The sequence below is a fragment of the Erythranthe guttata genome, chromosome 3 (genome assembly GCF_056151865.1).
Source record: "Erythranthe guttata isolate IM_541 chromosome 3, IM_541, whole genome shotgun sequence".
Classification (NCBI taxonomy): Eukaryota; Viridiplantae; Streptophyta; class Magnoliopsida; order Lamiales; family Phrymaceae; genus Erythranthe; species Erythranthe guttata.
This window is the reverse complement of record NC_142535.1, coordinates 526,978-550,075: the sequence shown is the minus strand read 5'-3', so window position 1 is coordinate 550,075 and position 23,098 is coordinate 526,978. Positions and strand designations below refer to the sequence as shown.

The following is a 23,098-nucleotide window of genomic DNA, read 5'->3' as shown; positions in this document are numbered from 1 at the left end:
ATTATTTGAATATTCGTAAAAAAATTGAGTTTCATGATTTTTTTCAATAAATATATTTTGAAATACTGAAAATATAAAAAAAGATTTTTTTATTTTGAATTTATAAAATATTAAATTTGGAAATAATATATATACATGTGGTAATTGTTTAAATGAGTGTACAAAAGTTAAATAGGAAATAACTTAAATACATCCCAAATTAAAAATGACAACTCACCAATTGAAGAATCCACCTCATCAAGTGAACTCCAACTAAGCAATTTTGATAAATGACATCATGATTTGCCACATGTCAATCATTGAGGGCATAGATCCTCTTTTTATATTATATATAGATTATAAATTTCATAATATATTATTAATATGTTAATTTGAAATCGAATTTTAATGCATTATTAAACAATATTAATATAATTTTTTTAATAATTATTTTATTGAATGGATATACGAATATTCCAAAATATTGAAGATTAAAAAAAAACAACTGTATTCCTTTATTTTAATATTTGAATATTAAAAAAAAATCTGAAAATTATTCGAATAATCGTAAAAATATTGAGTGTATGAATGTTTTTAAAAAGACTACCAATAAATTTATTTTGAAATACTGGAAATGTAAATAAGATTTTTTTATTTTGAATTTATAAAATATTTGGAAATAATATATATACACGTGGTAATTGTTTAAATGAGTGTATAAATGTTAAATAGGAAATAACTTAAATACATACCAAAATAAAATTTACAACTCACCAATTGAAGAATCCACCTCATCAATTGAACTCCAACTAAGCAATTTTGATAAATGACATCATCATTTGCCACATGTCAATCATTGAGGGCATAGATCCTCTTTTTATATTATATATAGATAAATAATAAAAATGATAATAATTCCCCCAAAAGGAAGATAAGAAATTTATAACGATATTTAATGCAAATTTAAGTAACGATTTTTGGAAAATTATAGATACATAAATTTAATATAATTATAGGACACAGCGCAATTGTTTATGAAATGAATTTTACCATTTTTTTGACTTTAAATAATTAATAATTTTAGTTATAGTTTAAATGTATAAAAAAATAATTATATTTTGTTCAATAATTATAATTATTAAAAAAAATTCTAATTTTATATCTATTAAAATAAAATTAAATCGTCAAGTCTTGAATATATTTTCTTTATTCATAACAATTTTTATTAGTAACTATTTATTTATTTATAATTAAAAAAGAAAAAAAATTGGCTCGCGCGTACAAATAGGATAATTAGGCAGACGAATCATAAATAAAACATTAAATAATAATAAGTGGCAGAAGATGAGAAAAGAAAAGGGAAGGGTGGTGGTGGTGGTGGTGGTGGTGGTGGTGGTCCACACCGGCGGCCACTATTTACATTTATTTACCTCTTCTTCAATTTACATTTTACTGTGTGTACTTTAATTTGTTGCCACTAAGAAAGCTACCATTGACTGTGGAGGCAATAATAACAGATAAATAAAAAAAAAAAGTAAAGAAGGAAAGAAAATGTGAATTATGTGAAACAAAGTAAACAAAGGATACTTATAGCTGTGCTGTGTACTGCATATTTATATATTTATATATATATCTAGAGAGAGAGAGAGGAGGAGAGAGAGAGTGCTTTTGGGTCCTTTCATCTCATTTCTCCTGTTTTCGTGCAGATCTCTCCGTACTCTAATCTATTCAATTTCATTTCATTTCATTTCTCCTCCTCCGATTTCTGGAATCAGTCAACCGAGTCATCTTCTTCTTCTTCTTCTTCCGTTGAGAGAATGAATCTGCCCTAGTTTTACTTAGTTAGTTGTTAATCAGAAGAAGAAAAAGTGGGGGTTGCTGTTTTATGAGTTCAAACGTTTGTTGATTGAACATGATATGAATCAACGTTGACCTTTGTTGGAGATGAAATCTCTCTACCCGTAGAAAGGTACCTTCTTTCGCTTTTGATTTCGATTTCGTTTTTCTTTTTCTTTTTATTTTATTTGTTGAAATTCATTGTTTGTTGATCTGTTGATTCGTGTGGTGGTAGTTAAACCCAACAAAGGGTTTCTCCTTAAAAAGATAATTAGCTGAACCTGTTGAAACACAAACACAGTCTGAGATGGATTTAATTTTATGTTTCTTTAGGGTTTGTTTTATATATATATATACATATATTGTTTTTTGGGTGATATTTACAACTACTAATCTTTTACTTACTGGATGTATATTACAAATCTAGGACTATTGAGAAGAAAATAATTAGTATTTTTTGCTCTGATTATTTTGTTCTGAAAAGTCTTCTGATTCCAAAGATTCCTCAGTTTCCTGTGTGCAGGTGTTTTTCTTTCGATTGTTTCGATTTATACAAAGATCGCTGTCATCTTGGGAGAAATGGAAGACTTGGGCGCCGCGCAAGTGGTTTCTCCTACAGTCATCCACCAATCAATGGTCGGAAGATTTCACGATTCGTATAATCCAACATCCAAGAAACGGGGCCCGCCTTTCCACTCTTCGAATTCTGTTCATAACAAGTCTCCTTCTGATAACTGGAACCCCAAATCATGGAATTGGGACAGTGCAAGATTTGTAGCTAAGCCAGTGCAATGTGATAATGGATTCGATGTGGGAGGAGGGGCCCCACAAATTCAGATTCAGACAAGCTTGCCAGCTAGGAAAGAGGTACTAAACGGTGCTCCGATTCCTAGAAAGCCCGATCGAACTGGAGGAGATGATGAAAATCTTCGATTGAAGCTTGGAGGTGAAAATGGAGGTGGTGTGAATAATAATAATACTAATAATACTAATAATAATAATAACAATACAGTGGAGATGCAATTGAGGCCTAGCAAGAGAGTGAGATCTGGATCGCCAGGTGGCGCTAATTATCCAGTTTGCCAAGTCGATAATTGTGTTAAAGATTTGTCTGCCGCAAAGGACTATCATAGGCGGCACAAGGTGTGTGAGTTTCACAGCAAAGCTGGTAATGCATTAGTGGGGAAACAGATGCAGAGGTTTTGCCAGCAGTGCAGCAGGTTCGTGTATTCAAAGTTTCACACATTTGCTTGCTTTGTAAACTGTTTGAAACATATTTTTAATTCTTTGGAGTTCTTCGGATATTTAAATCGCATTAAATGAAGTATACACTTTTGTCCTTTCTCTCAGACTCTATTGCTTTGGTTTCGAGTCGAAGTTGCAATCCAGAAATTTACATCCGAGAACTTGCACCATAAACAGATTTTTAACCAATATTTACACTCTTTGTATTCGAGTGAATTTTCGTGTGCAACATGATGTGTTACTTGTAGTACAAGTCATAAAAGCATTTATTTTGAGGAAGTTATACAATTCTCACAATTGCTTAGTACTTGTTAACAATTCTCACAACTGCTTAGTGCTTGTTAACAATTCTCACATACTAATTAAATCCCTACTTGTGTCTTCAAGAAGTAAGAAATTTAGAACCATATGAGACATTGGTGTGTGTGTGTGTGTGTGTGTGTGTGTGTGTGTGTGTGTGTGCGTGTGTGTGTGTGTGTGTATAATTTTCTAATGTGCGTATTCAATCTTGCCAGATTCCATCCACTTTCAGAATTTGACGAGGGAAAAAGAAGTTGTAGGCGCAGACTCGCTGGGCATAACAGAAGGAGAAGGAAAACGCAGCCAGAAGATACTGTCAATGCTCCACAGTCATTAGTTCCTTGTGCCCGTGACAACACTGTCAATGATAGTGACATCGTTAACTTATTGGCTGTGCTAAGTCGCGCACAAGGTATCAAATCAGCTAACAAATGTTTCAACCCTAAACAATTACAAATGGAAATTGTTCAAACCAAATATCTTTGCTAATCTTAACTTTTTAGAAGTTAGGAGTTTGTAAAATTAATATATATATATATTTTTAACAATTTTAAACATCCAATAATTCTGCTAAATGCTATTTTTCGGTTTATCATAGGGAACACCGAGGAGAGGAGCGGTAAAATCCCAGCAATACCCGACAAAGATCAGCTCATACAAATTCTCAGCAAAATACATTCATTGCCAGCTCAAACAAACATGCCATCGAAACCGAATGGCACTGTTCTCAATAATGTACCCTCCGAAAATCAAAACCAAATAAATGGAAAAAACAATTCTTCAACATCAACCAAGAACTTGCTCGTTGCTCTTTCAGCTCACACAAGCTCTCAAGGAAGCGACTCCGAAAAAAGTAAGTCACCATGTGTTGACAACAATAGAGATACTATCATCGTATTCCCCACTGTTGGAGGAGAGAGAAGTAGCACAAGCTACCATTCTCCCATGGAAGAAGTACAAGAGACCTCCCCGTGTGTGCCTCTAGAGCTGTTCAGTCCCTCGCCCGAAGATTATAGGTCGATGAAACTGCCTTCTGATGGGAATTTTCTTTCGTCTGGTAGCAGTAATCCTTCTGTAGACAGAACACCTCTCTCTTCGCCACCTGTTGTGTACGATTTATTTCCGATGAGGACGATGAAGGATGATTGTTTATCGAACAATGTAGGTGAAATTGCGTATGTGAAAGCAACGATGAGTAATGGGTGCAGTACTTCTCTTCAGCTTTTTGGAAGCTCAAAGTTAGCTACTGAAAATGGTTCGATTCAGAGTTCTCCTTATCGAGCTGGGTATGCTTCTTCTGGGTCTGATCATTCACCATCGAGCCTCAATTCTGACGCACAGGTATTATATTCATCATTTTCCTGTTTTATTTGAGTTTTTTTTTTCTTTGTAATTCTTGTTTTGACATGATTTTCCTCATAGGATCGTACGGGTAGAATTATTTTCAAATTGTTTGACAAGGATCCCAGCCATTTGCCTGGATCGCTACAGACTCAGGTTAGTGTTTATGCTTTTTTGACTTTATCTTTGTTATAATATAATTATGAATTTATGTGAGAATATGAATCTATTCTATTACGTAATTCTTTTCTATCTATGTTAGTGATTTCTTTCTTGTCTAAGGGAATAAGTCTTTCTGCGGGTTCATTCAATAATGTATCTGTCTCTATTATGTCTCTCTATTCTTAATAAAATTGTTCGGCTATTCTGTCTGATTGAACATTAGTTTTTTCTACTTTTGCTTGGCTAATATCCGAGACCTGTTGCTGTTGTATCTATTTCCAGATATACAGCTGGCTTTCTAACAGTCCATCTGAAATGGAAAGCTACATCAGACCTGGTTGCATAGTTCTATCTCTGTATTTATCGATGCCATCTTTTACGTGGGATCAAGTGAGTGCTCTCCTGTGAATTATATATGTGTTTGCTAATGTGCATATTTTTATTGACCATCTTGTGTGCCTTTTTTTGCTGTCTTCGCAGATCGACGAAAATCTTCTTAATTACGTGAAGTCGTTGGTCAAAGATGTCGACATTGACTTTTGGGGAAACGGAAGATTCTTAGTTCACACGGACCGTCAAAGGGTGTCCCACAAAGAGGGTAACGATTGCTGTTATTATGGTTATAAATACTTTCTTTATTGTATACCCTATTTTTACTTTTTCTTATCCTGATTTTGTGTAATTCATCTTCAGGAAAGATTCGTCTCTGCAAATCTTGGAGAACTTGGAATACACCAGAACTGATCGCAGTCTCACCTTTGGCTGTTGTTGGTGGACAAGAGACATCTCTTCTATTGAGGGGTAGAAGTTTGACTGCTCCAGGCACTATGTATGTAATTAATTGATATTATAAAATAGTTAAAAAAACCCTTGTTCGTTTTTTCATGAAAAATGTTTTATTTTATTTATTATGCAGGATTCATTGCACTCATGCAACTGGATATAATATTAATGAAGTCCCATTATCACAAGACACTCCATTTGATGAGGTTACCTTGGCTTGCTTCAAGGTCAATGGCACACTTGGACGCTGCTTCATTGAGGTAGTACTTCATCATACTATCAATTTTCGAAAACAATATTGATTTTTTTTTTTTTAATCAAGGAAATATATATTTCTTTGTTTACAGGTTGAAAATAATTTTAAAGGTACCTCATTTCCAGTAATTATAGCAAATAATACCATCTGCCAAGAATTGAGACTTCTTGAGCCTGAGATAAATGGAACTGCTGGAGTATCTGATGGTATTTACAGGGAAAAAGCCCTTGGATTCCTGGACGAACTTGGATGGCTTTTCCAAAGAAAACAGAACTCTTTCTTATTTGGAATACCTGATTATAGAATAAATCGGTTCAAATTTCTTCTTATATTTTCCGTTGAGCACGATTTTTGTGCTTTGGTGAAAACCCTATTGGACATTCTGCTAGAACTGAACTTGGGTAGGAAAGGGTTATTGGAAAAGGAGTCTTTGGAGTTGCTATCAGAAATTCACTTATTGAACAGAGCAGTCAAAAGGAGGTGTTTGAGCATGGTTGATTTGCTTGTTCGTTATTCTGTTATTGACTCTTCGGAAGCTTCTGGAAAGTTCTTTTTTACACCCGATATGGCTGGACCTGGTGGTATCACGCCTCTACATTTGGCTGCATGTACACCGTCTTCAGATGATATGGTTGATGCTCTCACGAGTGATCCACAGAAGGTACAGTTTTTTTCATCACCATTTTCCTCAGGAACCAAACATACTAAGAGATTTTCAAATTTTTTATTTTCATTTTCCTCGTTTCAAAATCAATGAACCAAAACAGAGCCTAAAAGAGAATTTCAACGTCGGTTCGGTCTGATTTGTTTTATGATGGGATTTGCAAATTGGCTTGCTTGCTGCAGTTACATTTTTTAATATATCTCTTCACTCAAGATCTTGATTTATTTTACGCAGATCGGATTGCAGAGTTGGAATACCGCCCTCGATGCAAACGGGCTTTCTCCATACGCATATGCACTGATGACGAATAATCATTCCTATAATGCCCTTGTTGCCCGTAAAATTGCAGATAAAGAAAACGGTCAAGTCTCTCTATCAATCGAAAACGAGATCGTTCAGTCTCAATCAGAAGTGGACAAGAGAGACAAAACAATCTCCACATTCAATCAAACGCAGAAATCTTGTTCCAAATGTGCCCTTGCAGTACGCGTACACAACAGCAAAAAGAAGTTTTCGGGTTCTAAAGGATTGCTTCAGCGTCCATATATCCATTCAATGCTCGTTGTAGCTGCCGTGTGTGTTTGTGTCTGTGTGTTCCTAAGAGGGCATCCTTATGTTGGCTGTGTTTCTCCGTTTGCATGGGAGAATTTGGGCTATGGTGCAATTTAATTTAATTTAATACTCACGAGGCTATTTTGGCAAATTCGCAATAGTCAGCAAAGTTTCGATTAGCAGTTTCCAAGGGTAACTGGAGTTTGTGGTTTTAACTTATTAAGCTAATTATTGCAGCCGTTGTAAAATCTCGTCGTGGTAACTGGACCTAAGGAGTTACTCACTGTAAGTTTATTAATTACTGTAAAGAAATAGGTGTGCAATAGTACAGTATTAGATAGTAGAAGATAAATGTTTTTTTTTTTTTCGTTTCTCGTGAACATAGTGTACTGCAATAAGAGGAATTTAGGGTTGTTAATTTTGATTTTTCTCGTTTTTATCGGTCGAGTATCTTATTTAGTATTTCGTGGCTTTTGGTTGATTGGCTTCGTTTGATGCACACTTTGTTTTTTGCTAATGCGAAGTGAAATATCCTCGTGTGCGGCTCTCGTTTTGTTGGATGGAAGGTCTTTCTCTTGGCCATGGATCTTTGATATTATTAATTAAGTTGTTCCATAAGTTCATCTTGTATATCATTTCAGACTTACACTGTTTCTTACTTTATAATTTGAGTTGTGATATATTATTTTTTTTTTTTTTTTTCCTAATCCAAAAGAACCCCCCCTCCCTCTCTCTCTCTCTCTCTCTCACACACACACACACACACAAACACACACACATTGTTAGTGAAATTTCATTATTTAATATTTATATCTCAAATATGAATGAATTATTTTAGGAAAAAAGAAAAGAAAGTTGTGCTCAAGATTATTCGCGCACTCGTGTGCGTCTGCTGATGCACCTACCTCTAACCATGTTCTGGACGAGAGCTTCTCCCATGCCTTCTCCGATACCCTCAATGAGCCCTCCGATGAACTCAATCACCACTTGAGATGCTAATCGGGCTGCGGTCCCAAGTGCACTAGTCGGCTTCCCAGGTGTGGGTATCCCGTTAGCTTGGAGGCCGTTAACAAAGGGCTTAGCACAGAGTGCGTGAAGATGGTAATCGCTGCACACCGTGCAACGGTATATTCTACCCTTGGATCGTCTCTTCTTGCACTCACCACAATCCATGGCCGCCCCGTTCAATGGCGGCAGCACTCTCAACGGGTGGGGATGGATCGGAAAGTTGACCTCGGTTGACAGCATTGCACAACAAGGGTGCATCTGGAAGTTGCACGCTCTGCATCGGAAGGTGAACCCTTTTGTTGATTTGCCACAAACGTCACATGTTGGCCACGACATTCCACCTTTTGCTCATTAAGAAACGCCCGTTTAGTGAAATACTTCGAGCAAATCTTTATCATTTATGCACACACAATATTACACAAAAACACATAAATCCATGCTGGTGTGAGTAATTGACGGTAAAGATTAGATCTTTATCATCCATGCACACACAAAAATATATTTTTTTAATACCTGATTTGGGTTTGGAGTGGAAAACGAGTTGATGTTGACCGTGAAGAGGATGGTTGTTTAAGAGGGGAGGGGTGGCAGCACAGAAGTCGTGGAGCTGAAAGTCGCAGTGTTGGCAAGAGAATCTGGTTCCGGCACCGTACTCTTTACAACCATCGCAAGTGAAGAGTTGAGAGAGATTTAATTGTGTGAGTGGGTGATTTGAGTGTGTGTAGTGTGTGATTTCATGATTTTGTCCTCCATTAGTAGAAGGCTGAGCAGCTGAGGTTGGAAATTGTATGTGAGAAAGTGATGATGATGATGCTGCAGTTGAAGATGATCTTCTCATTCTCATTTCTTCTTCTCTATTCACAATTTCTCAAAGCGATGGCTTAAATTTGGCATTGGGGAATATTATTTATGTTTGCCATAAAGTGGCTGCTCACCTTTTTCAGCACCCGCATGAGAGATTATACTGAGGTTTTGTTTGGTTCGTAAAATTAACCACGACTAATTAAATAATTGGACTTTGTTTAGCATAATTATGTTTTTTGGATTGGAATTGTTAAAAACAATGGCTTTAATATATATTATCTTGGCTAATTTGGCCATCCTCCGGTCCCACAATTTATTTGATCTTTCATATATTTAATTTTATATTGGCTAAATCTTATCATAGGAACCAGACGAGGCCTGAAAATACTACAACTCCATAACCTGAATGTGTTTGACCCTAATAACATTGGTTCGGATCAAAAGCGGTTTAAACCCTACTCTTAATAGTCATATTTTGAAATTTTAATTTCTCATTCAGCCGAAATTAATTTTGAGCAACCAAATACATTGTTGGCACGTATACTCATAAATGTAGAATTCATTAATCCAAATTAAGTATATCATATTATATAAAACATTAGTTATTGATCGAAGGTTTGTAATTATACACCACTTTGATTAGACCATCATTAATTCATTAATATATCGATGTCTTGCATTACATGCAAAACAATGTAAAGTAATAATGGGGTCCAAAGATGCCTACATTTGAATATAAGAGAAGCTGGAGTCCAAAAAGCACATGCAATTTATGAAAATTATGCACAAACATATGCTCCAAAGTCAAGATTGATTTTTTTATTTTTATTTAAATTGGAATGTAACCAATGAGGATCAGTGAAAATTTATTCTTTAAAATATAAAATATATATATTTTTAACTAAGGATGAAAAAAAAAAAAAGGAATAAAAAAGCCAGCGAGAAGGGTTCTTATTCGATTTGAAAGAAAAATGTTGGCAGGCTTTGTTTTGTGTTTAAAGTGGAGATTTTATGTAGATAATTGATTTTGTTTACTATTCCATCTTTGAAATTTTACTTCATAAGTTATTCTCCACTTAACCTTCATTTATTTTTTTATTTTTATTTTTATTCTTTTTATTTTATTTTAGGGTTTATTAGAGATAACCCCCTTTTTCATATTTTCTAATGAGGTAGATCCAATTTTTTTTCCACTTTTTGAGATAGACCCAATTTTGCCAACTTGGCAAAATATATTATATAATTTTCCTTTAATACCCCTGTTTATTTTTAAACGGCATTTAATTCCTTTAATACGTGATTTGAGATTTGCTGATACGTTGCCTAAAATTACGGAATAATATTACGTGACATCATTGGCCGTTATACCAAATCGTGTATAATATTTTCGGATGTTCTCTTTCAGCGTTCCAAGGGTTTTTTTATCTTTGAAGATTTCTGCACCGTCGTGGAAATAGGATCGAATTGAGCGCTCATCTGTTGGACGTTGTTAACCGGGTATGAATGCGTTTTTCGATTTATTTTTCGTTCAATGGCTAGGATCGTCGTGTACGGTGGTTAGAAATTTTAAGAGTTGTGTTGATACTTGATTATATTATGTAGAACATTTTCTAACAAAATTATTCCGTCATATATACATCGTTAATTTTGGCGGATGATGTTTGTTTGAAAGAGGATTGACAGAGTTAGATAAGGATTGTTCACGCAGATTGGACCAGAGTTATTTTATATGAACATCGTAGTTGGTTTACGTAGTAATTGAAATAACTGTCCGCGGTCGTGGAGTTCATGTGTCTGATCCCGGTCGATAGTTGATTTATTTGTTTATAACAGCGGATTTTAGGACGCTGGGTAGTACATTAAAATATACTGTGTAGTCTTTTTTAAGTTATCGTATGAATTTTGCATTTTAAGTTTATTTTTTATCATATTAATATATTTTTTAGTATTTTGTATTTTTAATGTCGTATCATGATTCAAGGTTTTTATCGATGTCGAATTTTGTACGGATTTTGTTGAGATTTGGTGGGTTGGTTGCTATAAAGAGATGTTCGAATGGGTTTACTCGCGGTTCATTGGTTGCATTTGTTATTTCAAAGTGGCCACAACTCGATGGGTGGGATATAAGCATGACATATAGGCTGGAAGGCGTTGGTGAATGTATCTTGGCTGACGATGAGGACATGATTTCGAGGTTTGGTGGGTTGGTTGCTATAAAGAGGTGTTTACGATGTAATGGCTCGGTAACGTCGGTTAAGTGCTAAACCGTTGTAATACAGTAGTATACTATTATGAATACCATATGATACTACCATTATCATTTTATTATACTATTATGAGATTATTAATGTACTAGAGTTTTTTAACTCGACATATTGGTTTGATTGTGTTATGATGTGTTTTAAGTATTCTATCAAAACCCTAGATTGAAATTATGAGATTATTAATGTACTATTTTATTGGTTATGTTGGAATACTTTACGTTGGTTTTGTTCTCAATGTTCTTGTCATTTCAGTGGTGTATTGTTTGTAACACAATTTCATATCACTACTATAACCGTAATATACTATCATAGCAGATTAATGTACTATATTGAAATTATTAATATACTATGTGGTTGAATAATACGGGATCCATAGTCGATTAACGAGATCCATAGTCGAATTAGATCAATGAGATAGTCTATTACATGATATAAGGAAAATTACCCTAATTGATTAGTATTTCAAACAAACATATTATTCAGTTTCCATTTATATTATTATTTTTTCATATATATTTATTATTTACCCTAATCGTTTTCATATAATAAGGAAAATTACCCTAATTGATTAGTATTTCAAACAAACATATTATTCAGTTTCCATATATATTATTATTATTATTATTATTATTATTATTATTATTATTATTATTATTCTATGGTTTTGATGATTCTTCGGCCCATAGTCGATTAACGAGATCCATAGTAAAATTATACTAGTGGGATAGTATATTAAATGATATGGGATAGTATATTAACACACATGTAATTCGACTATGCATCTCGTTAATCAACTATGGGCCGAAGAATTATCAAAACCCTAGATCTGAGTAATCCTAGATTTGAGTAACCCTAGATTAGAGCAGTGACGGCGGCCCATAGTCGATTAACGAGATCCATAGTCAAATTATATCAGTGGGATAGTTTATTAGTATATTGTCGGTTTCGTTGGGCCAAATTACGTGAGTTTGCCAGAGATTTGCTGCCCAAGTATTTCAAGCACAACAATTTCTCCAGTTTCGTTCGGCAACTGAATACTTACGTGAGCTTTTGCTAATCGAATCCTTCGATCTGTAACGAGGAATTTTGGTTTTTTTTTTTCGGTTATTGATTGAGTTGCTTATCTGATGAATTTTTAGGGATTTGGGAAGGTTATGCCTGATCGGTGAGAGTTCTCCAATGAATACTTTCGAAAAGACGAGAAAAGGCTGTTGTGCGAAATCCAGCGCCGGAAAATTGCTACGACGCTGCACCACAGCGGACGGTGTCTCCATCGGACTCCGGCGAGGAGCAAGTACTTTCCTCATCTAATTCCCCCGGCACCGTCCGCGAGATCCGTATAAATTTCTGGTTTTGAGAGGTTTGCAGATTTTTTGGTAGTGAGTTTGTGGGGATAGTGTTTTAACGGGAAAATAGGGTGGGATTTGATATTATTTCAAAAGGTAAAGTAACGGGATTTGTGGGATTTGATTGAGGGTACTTATGTAATTTAGAAAAGTTTGAGTTTTTATCAAAATGGCAAATTTAAGTTTGGGTCTACCCCTATTATTTGAATGTCTAAGGGGTTTATATCTAATAGACCCTTTATTTTATTTCGAGTTCTATTACTATAAATCAAAAATGGATTAAGATTTATTATGATCTTATCAAATAAATGGGCTTCTCAGTTAAGGTAAATTTTTAAAAAGATTTTAGTAATAGGGGCGTGCTAAATCGCACACTAAATTTTACTAAATCGCACACATAAATAAAAAAAAAAAATTCTACTCATATTCTGTCTAACTTCTCTCTAAGATAATTTTATCCAACTCACTCAAAATTCATTAATTTTTTACGTGAATTATAATAAAAAATGAGTTCAATTTTATTTAATATTTATTCAATTTCATTAAGCCTTTTTAATTATTCAAATTCACATCAATTCGATTTTTTTCCTCGAATTCCAACTTTTGAACACGTGAAGTTGTTCTCAAATTCGAACTTGGAATGCTAAGAATTTTTAGTGTGTGATTTTGTGAAAAAGTTAGGGGAAAAGAAGGGTGGAGAAGAAGAAGAGAAGATTTTAAAGAATTTTTTTTTTGAGTTGTGTGCATGATTTAGTAAATATAGTGTAGGATTTAGCATTTCAGTTAGTAATATTGTATGAACAACTCATTTCCAGTTTTATACTATTCATAAAATCGAGATCATGTTTGTTTGATAATTTTATCCAGAAAATTCCATTTTTTCTTATCAAATTTCTATTGAAAATAACTAGTCATATTTTTTTCAATTTTCAAACCTACTAAAACCTACTAAATAACCTACATATTTTATTCCACCAACTCATTTCTCTCTCCTCATTAATATCTACACTCTCTCCTCCCAAATTCTCTTTCTTCTTCTTCTTCTTCTTCTAATAATAATAATAATAATAACAACCCGCAAGGGTAGGGGTGTGAACGAGCCGAGCTCGAGCCGAGCTCGCCTCTTTTGGCTGGCTCGAGCTCGAGCTCGAGTTTATTTTGTCGAGCTCGAGCTCGTCAAGTTCTTCTTTTTCTGGCTCGAGCTCGAGCTCGTGTTAATTTTGTCGAGCTCGAGCTCGAGCTCGAGCCCAATCCCTTTTTTTTTTTTTTTTTCTTTTTTTAAATATTATTTTATTATTATTTTATTATTATTTTATTATTAAAAAATATTTTAAAAATTACAAAATAAACACAAAATTGTGATTATATATTTTTTTAATATTTGTATTTATTTCTATAATATTTTATATTATTATACATTTTTAAATAAAAATAACATATAAAAAATAAAAAAAATAAAAAAAATAAAAAAATATTAATAAATCCGGCTCGCGAGCCGGCTCGCGAGCTGATGAACAACTAAAATCGGGCTCGAGCTCGGCTCGTCAGAAAGCTCGAGCTCGCGAGCTCGAGCTCGAGCTTGAAAACCTCGAGTCCGAGTTCGAGCTTTTTACGAGCCGGTTCGTCGAGCTCACGAGCCGGCTCGGCTCGTTTACCACCCCTACGCAAGGGTGGCCTAGCGGTTGGAGCAAGAGAGCTTGGGTCAATTGACCCAAGTTCGAATCCCCTTGCCAACGGTCGCTAGGTCGAGTTTGTCACACATGGTTAGCCTAGTGTGGTAATACTAACAACAACAACAATAATAATAATGGTAATAGTAATAATAATACTTTAAAATAATAAAATAATAATAATTATAATGATATAAGAATATAAACAATAATAATAATAATAACAAAAATAATAATCCTGAAAAAATTCACTTTTGCAAACAAAAATAATAATAATAATCCTCAATCACTATATTCTACTTTTGCACGTACTTTCGTAGAGAAAATTCACTACAACAAAACATATTCCTATTTCTACACCTACATAAAACTAAAAATATCCATTCATCCAAAAATATTCCCATTTTCTACACAAAATCTAATAATCTACTTTTTCCATCAGAAATTTTAAAAACTAGAAATTCTCATTAGAAACATAACCAAACATCCCCATAATTGTTAATAAAACACTACGAAATGGGCCTTTTGGGCTTTGCTAAGTTGTGCTTATCAATTTGAAAGCCCTATCCACTGTGCCAATTAATTTAATATAATTACAAATGTTCAATTATTAATGAAAAGGTATGTATGTATGTATGTATAACGGCAATATAGTAAATATCGTACCTAATTTACCTTATTGAATTCATTTTGTTGTATCTTATCAAAAAAAAAAAAGAATTCATTTTGTTGTAGACTAACTAAACTAGTATTGGATTGAATTGTAGGAGTCAATGATTTGCTTCCTTCATTCCAATTATGGAGTTGGTCAACATAATAAATGATAATTAATTTTGATCTTCCACTTGCTTCTATGATCAAATATATTTCAAATCTTTTTTTTTTTAATTGACAATAAAAATTGTAGCTACTATATATAAATTTTAATTTTGGTGTGACATATGATGTAACTATTTAAACTGCAGAAAAGGTCATATTACATATACTATTTCTTCTATAATAAATAATAATAAATGTCTTCTTACATATGAAATGACCCCCACTACATAAGATACAATTAGCGGTGCATATACAGAGCAATTTTGTGAGGATGCCAACTATTATTGGAAATAAATATAATAATTATTATCATAATACTAATTGTATTACCAATACTAATTATTATAATACTAATAATTAGGACTAAAGAAAGTAAATGATAAATTAAAGAAATAATAAGAGCATATGAGAAATGACAAACAAGAAGTTTCTGGCCTTTGTACCTACCATTCCGTGTCAATTAATTATCATATCAAATTGTTTTTATTTCTTTTGTCCTTCTTTCTTCCTATTTGTCCCATTATTATTGTTATCATTTAATTTTGTTTAACATATAATTATTATTTTCATAATTTATTTTTGACAGATATATATAATTGTCATTAATTGAAGGAATCATATAGATTATACATACTCGTGAATATATTCACCATACACAAATCTAAGACAATAAAGTATACTTGTTTCATTTCTTCCAAAAAAAAATTCTAAATTTTATCACCAAGATTAAGCATTATTACCTGCCGTTTGAAACTTATATATAGGGGTGATTAGCAATACACCCCCCATATAGATAAGAAATGGTGATATGTCCACCCCTTAAATCTTTCTTTGTGATAACCCCCTAGAAATTTTATTCCCAAATCTACCCTTATGTCGATTAACATAATTATTCTCAATTATTCCTTTTTTTCTCTCTTTCCATAACAATAATCTAATTCCTTCCTTAAAATCTGCTTCTAAATCCCTAAAAATTTGCTACCAAATAAAAAAATGATTTTTTTATTTCTTATTTTTTTATTATTTTCGAATTTTATTTATCCATTATTTATTTATTTATTTTTTTAATATTTTTTTAATAAAAATATATTTTTAATTTTTTTTTTTTAATTTTTTTCAAAGAAAAAATTGAAATTCCTTTCTCGACAGATTTACAAAGCCGAATATGACTATAGTTGAATATGACTATATGTGACTATATTAACTGTAGTCATATTATTTTTTATATTGCAGTTTTTCACTTTTTCAACTTAACAATTCCGATTATATAGTGTGGTATAGTCATGTTCACCAAATTATATAAAACAACGAAGGTTCCTTATTGTTTACGAAAACAATCCAATCAACATCCACACAAAAAAATCACAATTTGAATCTAGTTATTAGAAGTCAACTTCAAAACGATAAAATAGAACATATTCGAATATGACTACCGTCATATTCAACAATAGTCATATTCGAATATGACTACAATCATATTCAAACAATACATAAATATGACTATAGTCATATTCGAATATGACAATAGTCATGTTACTGCTACTGTTCAGATCTGAAAATACAATTTTCAGATTTGAAAAAAAAAAAAAAAAAAGAGAAATCGAGAAATTACATAAATATGACTATAGTCATATTCGAATATGACTAGTAATGTTACTACTTCTGTTCAGATCTAGAAAAAAAAATCGAAAAATACATAAATAAAGATAGAAAAATAACGAGAGAGAGGGATGGGAGTTGACGAGGTCTTCATACACAAAATCACCCTGGCATATCTTCACCCCAAACGACCCTCCATACTTCAACATAATCATCAAGGTTGGCGACATGATGTGCAGCACTAAAAAAAACATGAGAATGTGACTACTATGTGAATAATTCTGCTGAATGAATCTGCACTATTCTTTAAATGCAATTCATATAATATTATGTGAATTCATTTCAGTCACAACAAACACACCTATAATCATATTCAACAATAGTCATATTCGAATATGACTATAGTCATAGTACTGCTGTTGTTCAAATATGAAACTGTAATACAGATCTGGAAAAATAAAATCAAAAAATACAAAAATAAAAAACACACACACACACAACAATATTTCACATACACATATACAAAATACATACACAGATACATTTCACACACACACAGAGACCCACATACAAAGAGACCCACATACAAAGTTATGAAGAAATAGTTTCACACATACACATATACAAAACACACACACACAGATACAAAACACACACACACACACAGATACATTTCACACACACACACACAGACCCACATACAAAGTTAAGAAGAAATAGTTCCACACATACACATATACAAAACACACACACACACACATACAAAACACACACACAGAGAGATACAAAACACACACACACGGATACATTTCACACACACTTTTTAGTTGCAATATTTCACACACACATACAAAACACACACACAGACCCACATATCCATACGTATACGACAATATGAGTTTTTGGGGAGGTTTGACGGTAGAACCCTAGGCGGCGGCTGTGATCGGTGGTTGGGTGAGTGGATAATGACGGTGGTGCGAAAAGAAGGGAGGATGGCGGCGATGCCGGTAGAAATCTCGAAGGAGAACGGCGGCACTGGTGTAAATCTCGATGGATAGCGGCGGCGGTTGTCCTCTGCAAAGAAAAAAAAACAAAAAAAAAAGAAGATGAAAGAGAACAGAGAGAGCTCTGCAAAGAAAAAAAAAGAAAAAAAAAAAGAAGAAGAAAGAGAAGAGAGAGAGAGTAAACGTGAGAGAGTGTGTGTGAAAATGAGGAGTAAAATTAAAACCCTAACCCATAGGGGTATTTTAGTCTTACCATATCTGATAAGGGGGGTCTCACTAATTTAAATTGGGATTTGGGTTATGGAAAAAGTCTTTAAAGTCAATTGGGTTTAAATCAAAATATTTTCCAAATGAGGGGTGTATTGCATATTTCCCCAATCAAATTATTCAATACTCTATCGAGATTATTCGTAAAAAGCTCGTTTGAGTTCAATTCGTTAACATAACGAACCTTATTACAAGACACATTTTTTTTCCGATAAGCAGCGATTATGAAGTTTGGCTCGAGCTTGATAGGATTTCATTTTTTTTTCTTTTACGAAATATCAAGCTACTCGAGCCAAATTTTTGTCAAGTTAAATTAAAGTTCATTTGATCTGGACCAATTGCTTATACAATCAAATTCAAACAACTGTTACGTGGCTTAGGTACACTTTTATTATCCAATTTCACATAAGCATAGAACACTGGTATGTAAATAGTTATTTAAACATGTGTTACAATCATCAACTATAGCAACTAATTGACAGTTAATAACAAAATTTATTGATTCTATTTAGGGATGTCACACTCTATATTAATGATTGCCACCTTGTATGTTTTATTTGGCAAAATTGCTCTTCAAACATAATTTTTCATTTTTCTCACGATTTGCTTCTTCTTCATAACTAATTTTTATTTTCATACTCTATTATTTATTTAATTCCTCTTTTATTATATACTATCATGACAATTCATTTATGACTTGATCTGTTATTCTCAAGTTCTTTTATTTTATTTTGGTGTGACCTGGATGCACTAATTTAAATTTGTTTAATGTAGGATAAAATTAATTGTTTAATTGCATTTACTAGGTATGGTGATAGTGTTGGGATGGATCTTTTACTTTAATTTAATTCATATATCTATCTTGTACAAATATATATAATATATATCAAGTGCTTATATGATATACACATATTAAATATTAAAGTGAATATAAAAGAGAATACAAAATTAGAATTGAGATAAATGATCCAATCATGCAGGCAAGGAGCATTTGTGTAAATAAGAAAAGATCAAGGGGCATAGTTGAGAAGGTATAAATAACTCACTGTAGGAGGCAAAAGGCAAAGAGAAAAGCGGAATAAATAAATACCAGAAATTCACCATCTCACAGAGAGAGAGAGAGAGAGAGAGAGAAAGGTGTCGGTCAATTTGTAAAGCAGAGGAGTGGTCAGTCATTGGAAAACCTCCCGTTGTCGGTGTAATGAGGAAGGACGGAGCGCCGCCCACCGCCGCCGCCAACCCCGTCGCAAAGATCTTCCTCTGCTTCGAGACCAAGTCCTTCATCGTCACATTGCTAGCCCTAACCCTTGTTACTCTGGTTTGGAATCTCCAGCCCTACTACCAGACCATCCTCTCCGCCACCTCCCGTTGCTCCGCCGTTGAATCTCTCCCCATTAAATCTGCTAGCAGCATTGTTGGCGGTGGAGGCGTCGCCCCTCTTACAGAGAAGAAGCTGGTTAGCAGCCCTCCCGCCGACCCTAACAAGCGCATCTTCCAATCATTCGGCAGCGCCGCCGCTCTCTTCGTCCAGATGGGGGCCTACCGCGGCGGTCCGACCACATTCGCGGTGGTCGGTCTCGCCTCGAAACCCCTCCACGTTTTCAGCCGCCCGTGGTACAAGTGCGAATGGATCCCAAACAACGGCAATTCCTCAATTAGGTCAAAGGCCTACAAAATTCTCCCCGATTGGGGCTACGGCCGCGTCTACACTGTCGTCGTCGTCAATTGCACTTTCACGGAGAATCCGAACTCCGACAACAGCGGCGGCAAGCTGATGGTGTACGCCTACTACGGCGAGTCCCCGCGCAAGTACGAGAAGTTCACCGCCCTTGAGGAGGCGGCCGGCTCATACGACGAGTCCAAGTACGCGCCGCCGTATAAATACGAGTATCTCTACTGCGGCTCCTCCCTGTACGGGAACCTGAGCGCCGCCAGGATGAGGGAGTGGGTGGCGTACCACGCGTGGTTCTTCGGTGCGAGCTCACACTTCGTGTTCCACGACGCCGGCGGGGTGTCGGCGGAGGTGAAGGCGGTGCTGGAGCCGTGGATAAGAGGTGGGAGGGTGACGCTGCAGGACATTAGGGGTCAGGCGGAGTTCGACGGGTACTACTACAACCAGTTTCTGGTGGTGAACGATTGCCTCCACCGGCACCGGCATTCGGCCAACTGGACATTCTATTTCGATGTGGACGAGTATATATACATCCCCGACGGAGACTCTCTGGAATCAGTCCTCCGCGACTTCTCCAACAACACGCAGTTCACAATTGAGCAAAACGCCATATCCAGCGTCCTCTGCTTGAACGATTCAACCCAGGATTACTCCAGGTAACCTTAATTATTAATTGCAATTGCAATTGCAATATTATTAGGGTAAGCTAATAATTTGGGGATAATGAAATGAAAATGAATGATGACAGGCAATGGGGTTTCGAGAAGATGATGTTTAGGGATTCGAGAACGAAGATAAGGAGAGATCGGAAATACGCAATACAGGCGAGGAACGCGTACGCGACGGGGGTGCACATGTCGGAGAATGTTGTCGGCGGAACATTACACGACACCGAGTCCAGAATAAGGTACTACCACTACCACAGCACGATCACCGTCCACGAGGAGCTGTGCCGGAATATGCTTCCGATATCGGCCAAGAAGGCCACAACATACCTGGACAAGATCCCGTATGTGTACGATGACAATATGAAGAAACTCGCACCCACGGTCAAGAAGTTCGAGAGGGACACCATCGGAGTTGGCTCACAGCGACGGCGGCGCCTCTTCCATTCTTGATTTTTATTAAAAAAAAAAAGAGAGTAAATTATTAGCTAATTATTTGATTTTATTATTTTATATATTATATATAAATATGAGTAAATTGATCAATTCTTTTTTTTCCATTGTATGTTAATGTGTAAAAAATTAGTCCACCCATGTTTTATGTTTAATTTTGATTGATGATGATGATGAAGAATTGATGATCCAATTCTAATTTTTCTAAAAAGGAAAAAGGAGGAGTAGTATGAAGTATGAACCGACACAATAATTATTCATATTCATATGTTTTGGGCATTGATTTAGCAGAAAATGGGGGAATAGAGAATAGTTGTGCCTTTCTGGCATTGGAGTGTGGCTAGTATTTGTTGGTAGAAGACGTATCTAGAGTGTTTGGGCGGAGGTGGGCCCCACCACCGCTGGCACGGGTGTTGTCTGTCTGGCCTGGCGGAAATTGCTAATTAATCACTATATTTGGGGGGCCCTCACCCCCCACCCCCCCCACCCACTTGGATTTGTCTGTAGAGTCAAAGACTATTAAGTATTAAGTATAAACCCCCTTCCCTTGCCTTGCCTCCAACATTATATATATATATATATACTCTACTAGTTTTGATTCTTTTGTCCACTCTCCATATTATTTCGATGATTGAATTCTCTACTGCCATTAATTATTTTTATTACTTGTTTTTATTTATGTATGTATTGTAAAATGAAAAAGTGGTGGTTAAATAAATAAATAAATAAAGAATTGGGGATTGGTTGTTAATGTGAGAAGATGGGTAGATGAAGATGGTGGGGGAATGATGCCTTATTCATTGTTTGGGTAAAAAATCAATCCATCATTACATCACACTTTTCTTTTCTTTTTATCATAACAACTCCAAATTTCCCATAATAGCCGTTACCAATTTTCTTTCATTTTAGTTTGTTTTTTTTTTAAATTTTGAGTTCATCTACATCTATAATTATATCATACTGTATATAAATTTAAGATCCCTCCAGACTCATGACATTTGGCATGTTCTGAAAGCGATACAGTGTAGTCTCACGTTATGCATCATCCAACTAATTGCCATGTGTCATAACACAATCCATCATTTTTTTTATCTTCTAAACCATATATAATATAATCAATTATTTTGATTTAATTATGCTGATTTCCATTAAATTATCCTCATTTTATTAAGGTTGCAGTTGCACTATATGGTTCCTCTTATATTTTGTGGTCTTTCTTTCCTTGCTCCTGATCATGTATTATTCTTCTCTGGATTAATGAAATCACAAACTCTCATCGATCGATTAACTAATTATTGCAAATGTAATAAATATTATGCAACATTTGTTCGTATGAAGAAGATGATTCCTAGCTCCTGGAATTCACTTCATCTACTACTACTATACCCCTCTCTACCAGGTTCAACTTCTTTTTAATCTCTGAAAATCGGGTTTTTTTTCTTTCTCTATTTTTATCGGTTTATATATTATAATTTCAGAAATTTAATTTGAAACTTTTGCATTTTTTACAGGTATTTTGTTCTCTTTCTCCTCGTAAATTTCGTTCTACGTTGTTCATTTTTCACTGTAATGAGTCGCGGTGAGTACCATTCGTTAAACTCATTGATCTCACCTAATTAAAATTAGATGTACATTAACATAAAATATGCAACCAACACAGCTTTTTAAAAAAAAAAAAAGCTTTGTTACCATATTTAGTAACTTGAGCCGTTGCATAATGTAGTACGTACGACAATATATGGTGCATTGACATATGTTTTTCAACATATCACAGTATAGTATTGATGATGCTAAATACTTAGATCACCTGGGGTAGTGTAGAAAATGAACTGGGAGAGCAAAGCAGATCAGTAGCTTGACAACTTGATGATCCTGAGGTACCTGCAATCATAGAACACATGAACTAAGCCGGGGGTTGATCCGGCGGAAACCCCTTCGACGCTCAAGTCAGACGTGCTGATCATAGAAATAGTCCAGAGAATATACATTGTAGTATTGCTCAGTTAATAGGACGTACCTTGAGGAATGAGTTCAAACCTTTATTTATAGCTTAGATGAGATTGTTGGGCCCAAACCTTATTTGAAGGTGATTGGGCCTCGGTGATAATAGTCTTAGATATTGGGCTCGTGACCCAATAGGTAAAGAGATTGTAGGTCCATTGGGCTGGCCCAATTAGGCATATCATTAAGCCTACCACTCTCGAGTCGATGTGGGGGCCATATTGGAATGGGTGACAGATCATGTCGAGAGTAAAAATTGTAGTAGTCGATGGTGTGCGAAAACGCGTTGGAGCGTGTGTCGGAGGGGCGTGAATGCGCGTTGGCGCGTAGCGCGACCAAGTTGTTGCTATGTAAGTTTTTTGAGTCGTCGGTTTTGTCCCGCGACGATGTAGTAGCGAATTATCTCCT

The 23,098-nt window shown here is 34.8% G+C and overlaps 3 protein-coding genes across 4 annotated transcripts; 2 read left to right on the top strand and 1 right to left on the bottom strand.

Moving 5' to 3' along the window:
- Positions 1-1,433: 1,433 nt before the first annotated feature.
- On the top strand, positions 1,434-7,557 carry LOC105953677 (squamosa promoter-binding-like protein 14). 2 transcript variants are annotated; one of them, XM_012977357.2, is made up of 11 exons: positions 1,434-1,948; positions 2,325-3,035; positions 3,576-3,772; positions 3,959-4,701; positions 4,783-4,857; positions 5,146-5,253; positions 5,344-5,461; positions 5,557-5,692; positions 5,780-5,906; positions 5,994-6,563; positions 6,801-7,557. In XM_012977357.2, exons 2-11 carry the CDS (start codon positions 2,395-2,397, stop codon positions 7,233-7,235), a joined length of 3,150 nt encoding a protein of 1,049 aa, XP_012832811.2. In that variant the 5' UTR covers positions 1,434-1,948; positions 2,325-2,394; the 3' UTR covers positions 7,236-7,557. The 2 variants fall into 2 exon arrangements, with proteins under 2 accessions (XP_012832811.2, XP_012832812.2); XM_012977358.2 differs by having other exon boundaries at positions 1,568-1,948; positions 2,339-3,035.
- Positions 7,558-7,897: 340 nt separating this feature from the next.
- On the bottom strand, positions 7,898-9,060 carry LOC105953640 (Cysteine/Histidine-rich C1 domain family protein). Its single transcript, XM_012977314.2, has 2 exons — positions 8,640-9,060; positions 7,898-8,467 (listed from the first exon to the last, which is right to left on the bottom strand). Exons 1-2 carry the CDS (start codon positions 8,968-8,970, stop codon positions 7,986-7,988), a joined length of 813 nt encoding a protein of 270 aa, XP_012832768.2. The 5' UTR covers positions 8,971-9,060; the 3' UTR covers positions 7,898-7,985.
- Positions 9,061-18,892: 9,832 nt separating this feature from the next.
- On the top strand, positions 18,893-20,882 carry GALS1 (glycosyltransferase family protein (DUF23)). Its single transcript, XM_012977360.2, has 2 exons — positions 18,893-20,227; positions 20,320-20,882. The coding sequence occupies exons 1-2, from the start codon at positions 19,101-19,103 to the stop codon at positions 20,687-20,689; spliced, it is 1,497 nt and encodes a 498-aa protein (XP_012832814.2). The 5' UTR covers positions 18,893-19,100; the 3' UTR covers positions 20,690-20,882.
- The last annotated feature ends 2,216 nt before the right edge of the window (positions 20,883-23,098 follow it).

Excerpts from the sequence above, each read along its gene's own strand:
- LOC105953677 (XM_012977357.2), top strand. The coding sequence starts at position 2,395 with ATGGAAGACTTGGGCGCCGCGCAAGTGGTTTCTCCTACAGTCATCCAC. Across the intron at positions 4,858-5,145 it reads CTGGATCGCTACAGACTCAG|ATATACAGCTGGCTTTCTAA; the intron begins GTTAGTGTTTAT and ends ATCTATTTCCAG. Across the intron at positions 5,254-5,343 it reads CATCTTTTACGTGGGATCAA|ATCGACGAAAATCTTCTTAA; the intron begins GTGAGTGCTCTC and ends CTGTCTTCGCAG.
- LOC105953640 (XM_012977314.2), bottom strand. The coding sequence starts at position 8,970 with ATGAGAATGAGAAGATCATCTTCAACTGCAGCATCATCATCATCACTT. Across the intron at positions 8,468-8,639 it reads CCACTCCAAACCCAAATCAG|GTGGAATGTCGTGGCCAACA; the intron begins GTATTAAAAAAA and ends AATGAGCAAAAG.
- GALS1 (XM_012977360.2), top strand. The coding sequence starts at position 19,101 with ATGAGGAAGGACGGAGCGCCGCCCACCGCCGCCGCCAACCCCGTCGCA. Across the intron at positions 20,228-20,319 it reads TCAACCCAGGATTACTCCAG|GCAATGGGGTTTCGAGAAGA; the intron begins GTAACCTTAATT and ends GAATGATGACAG.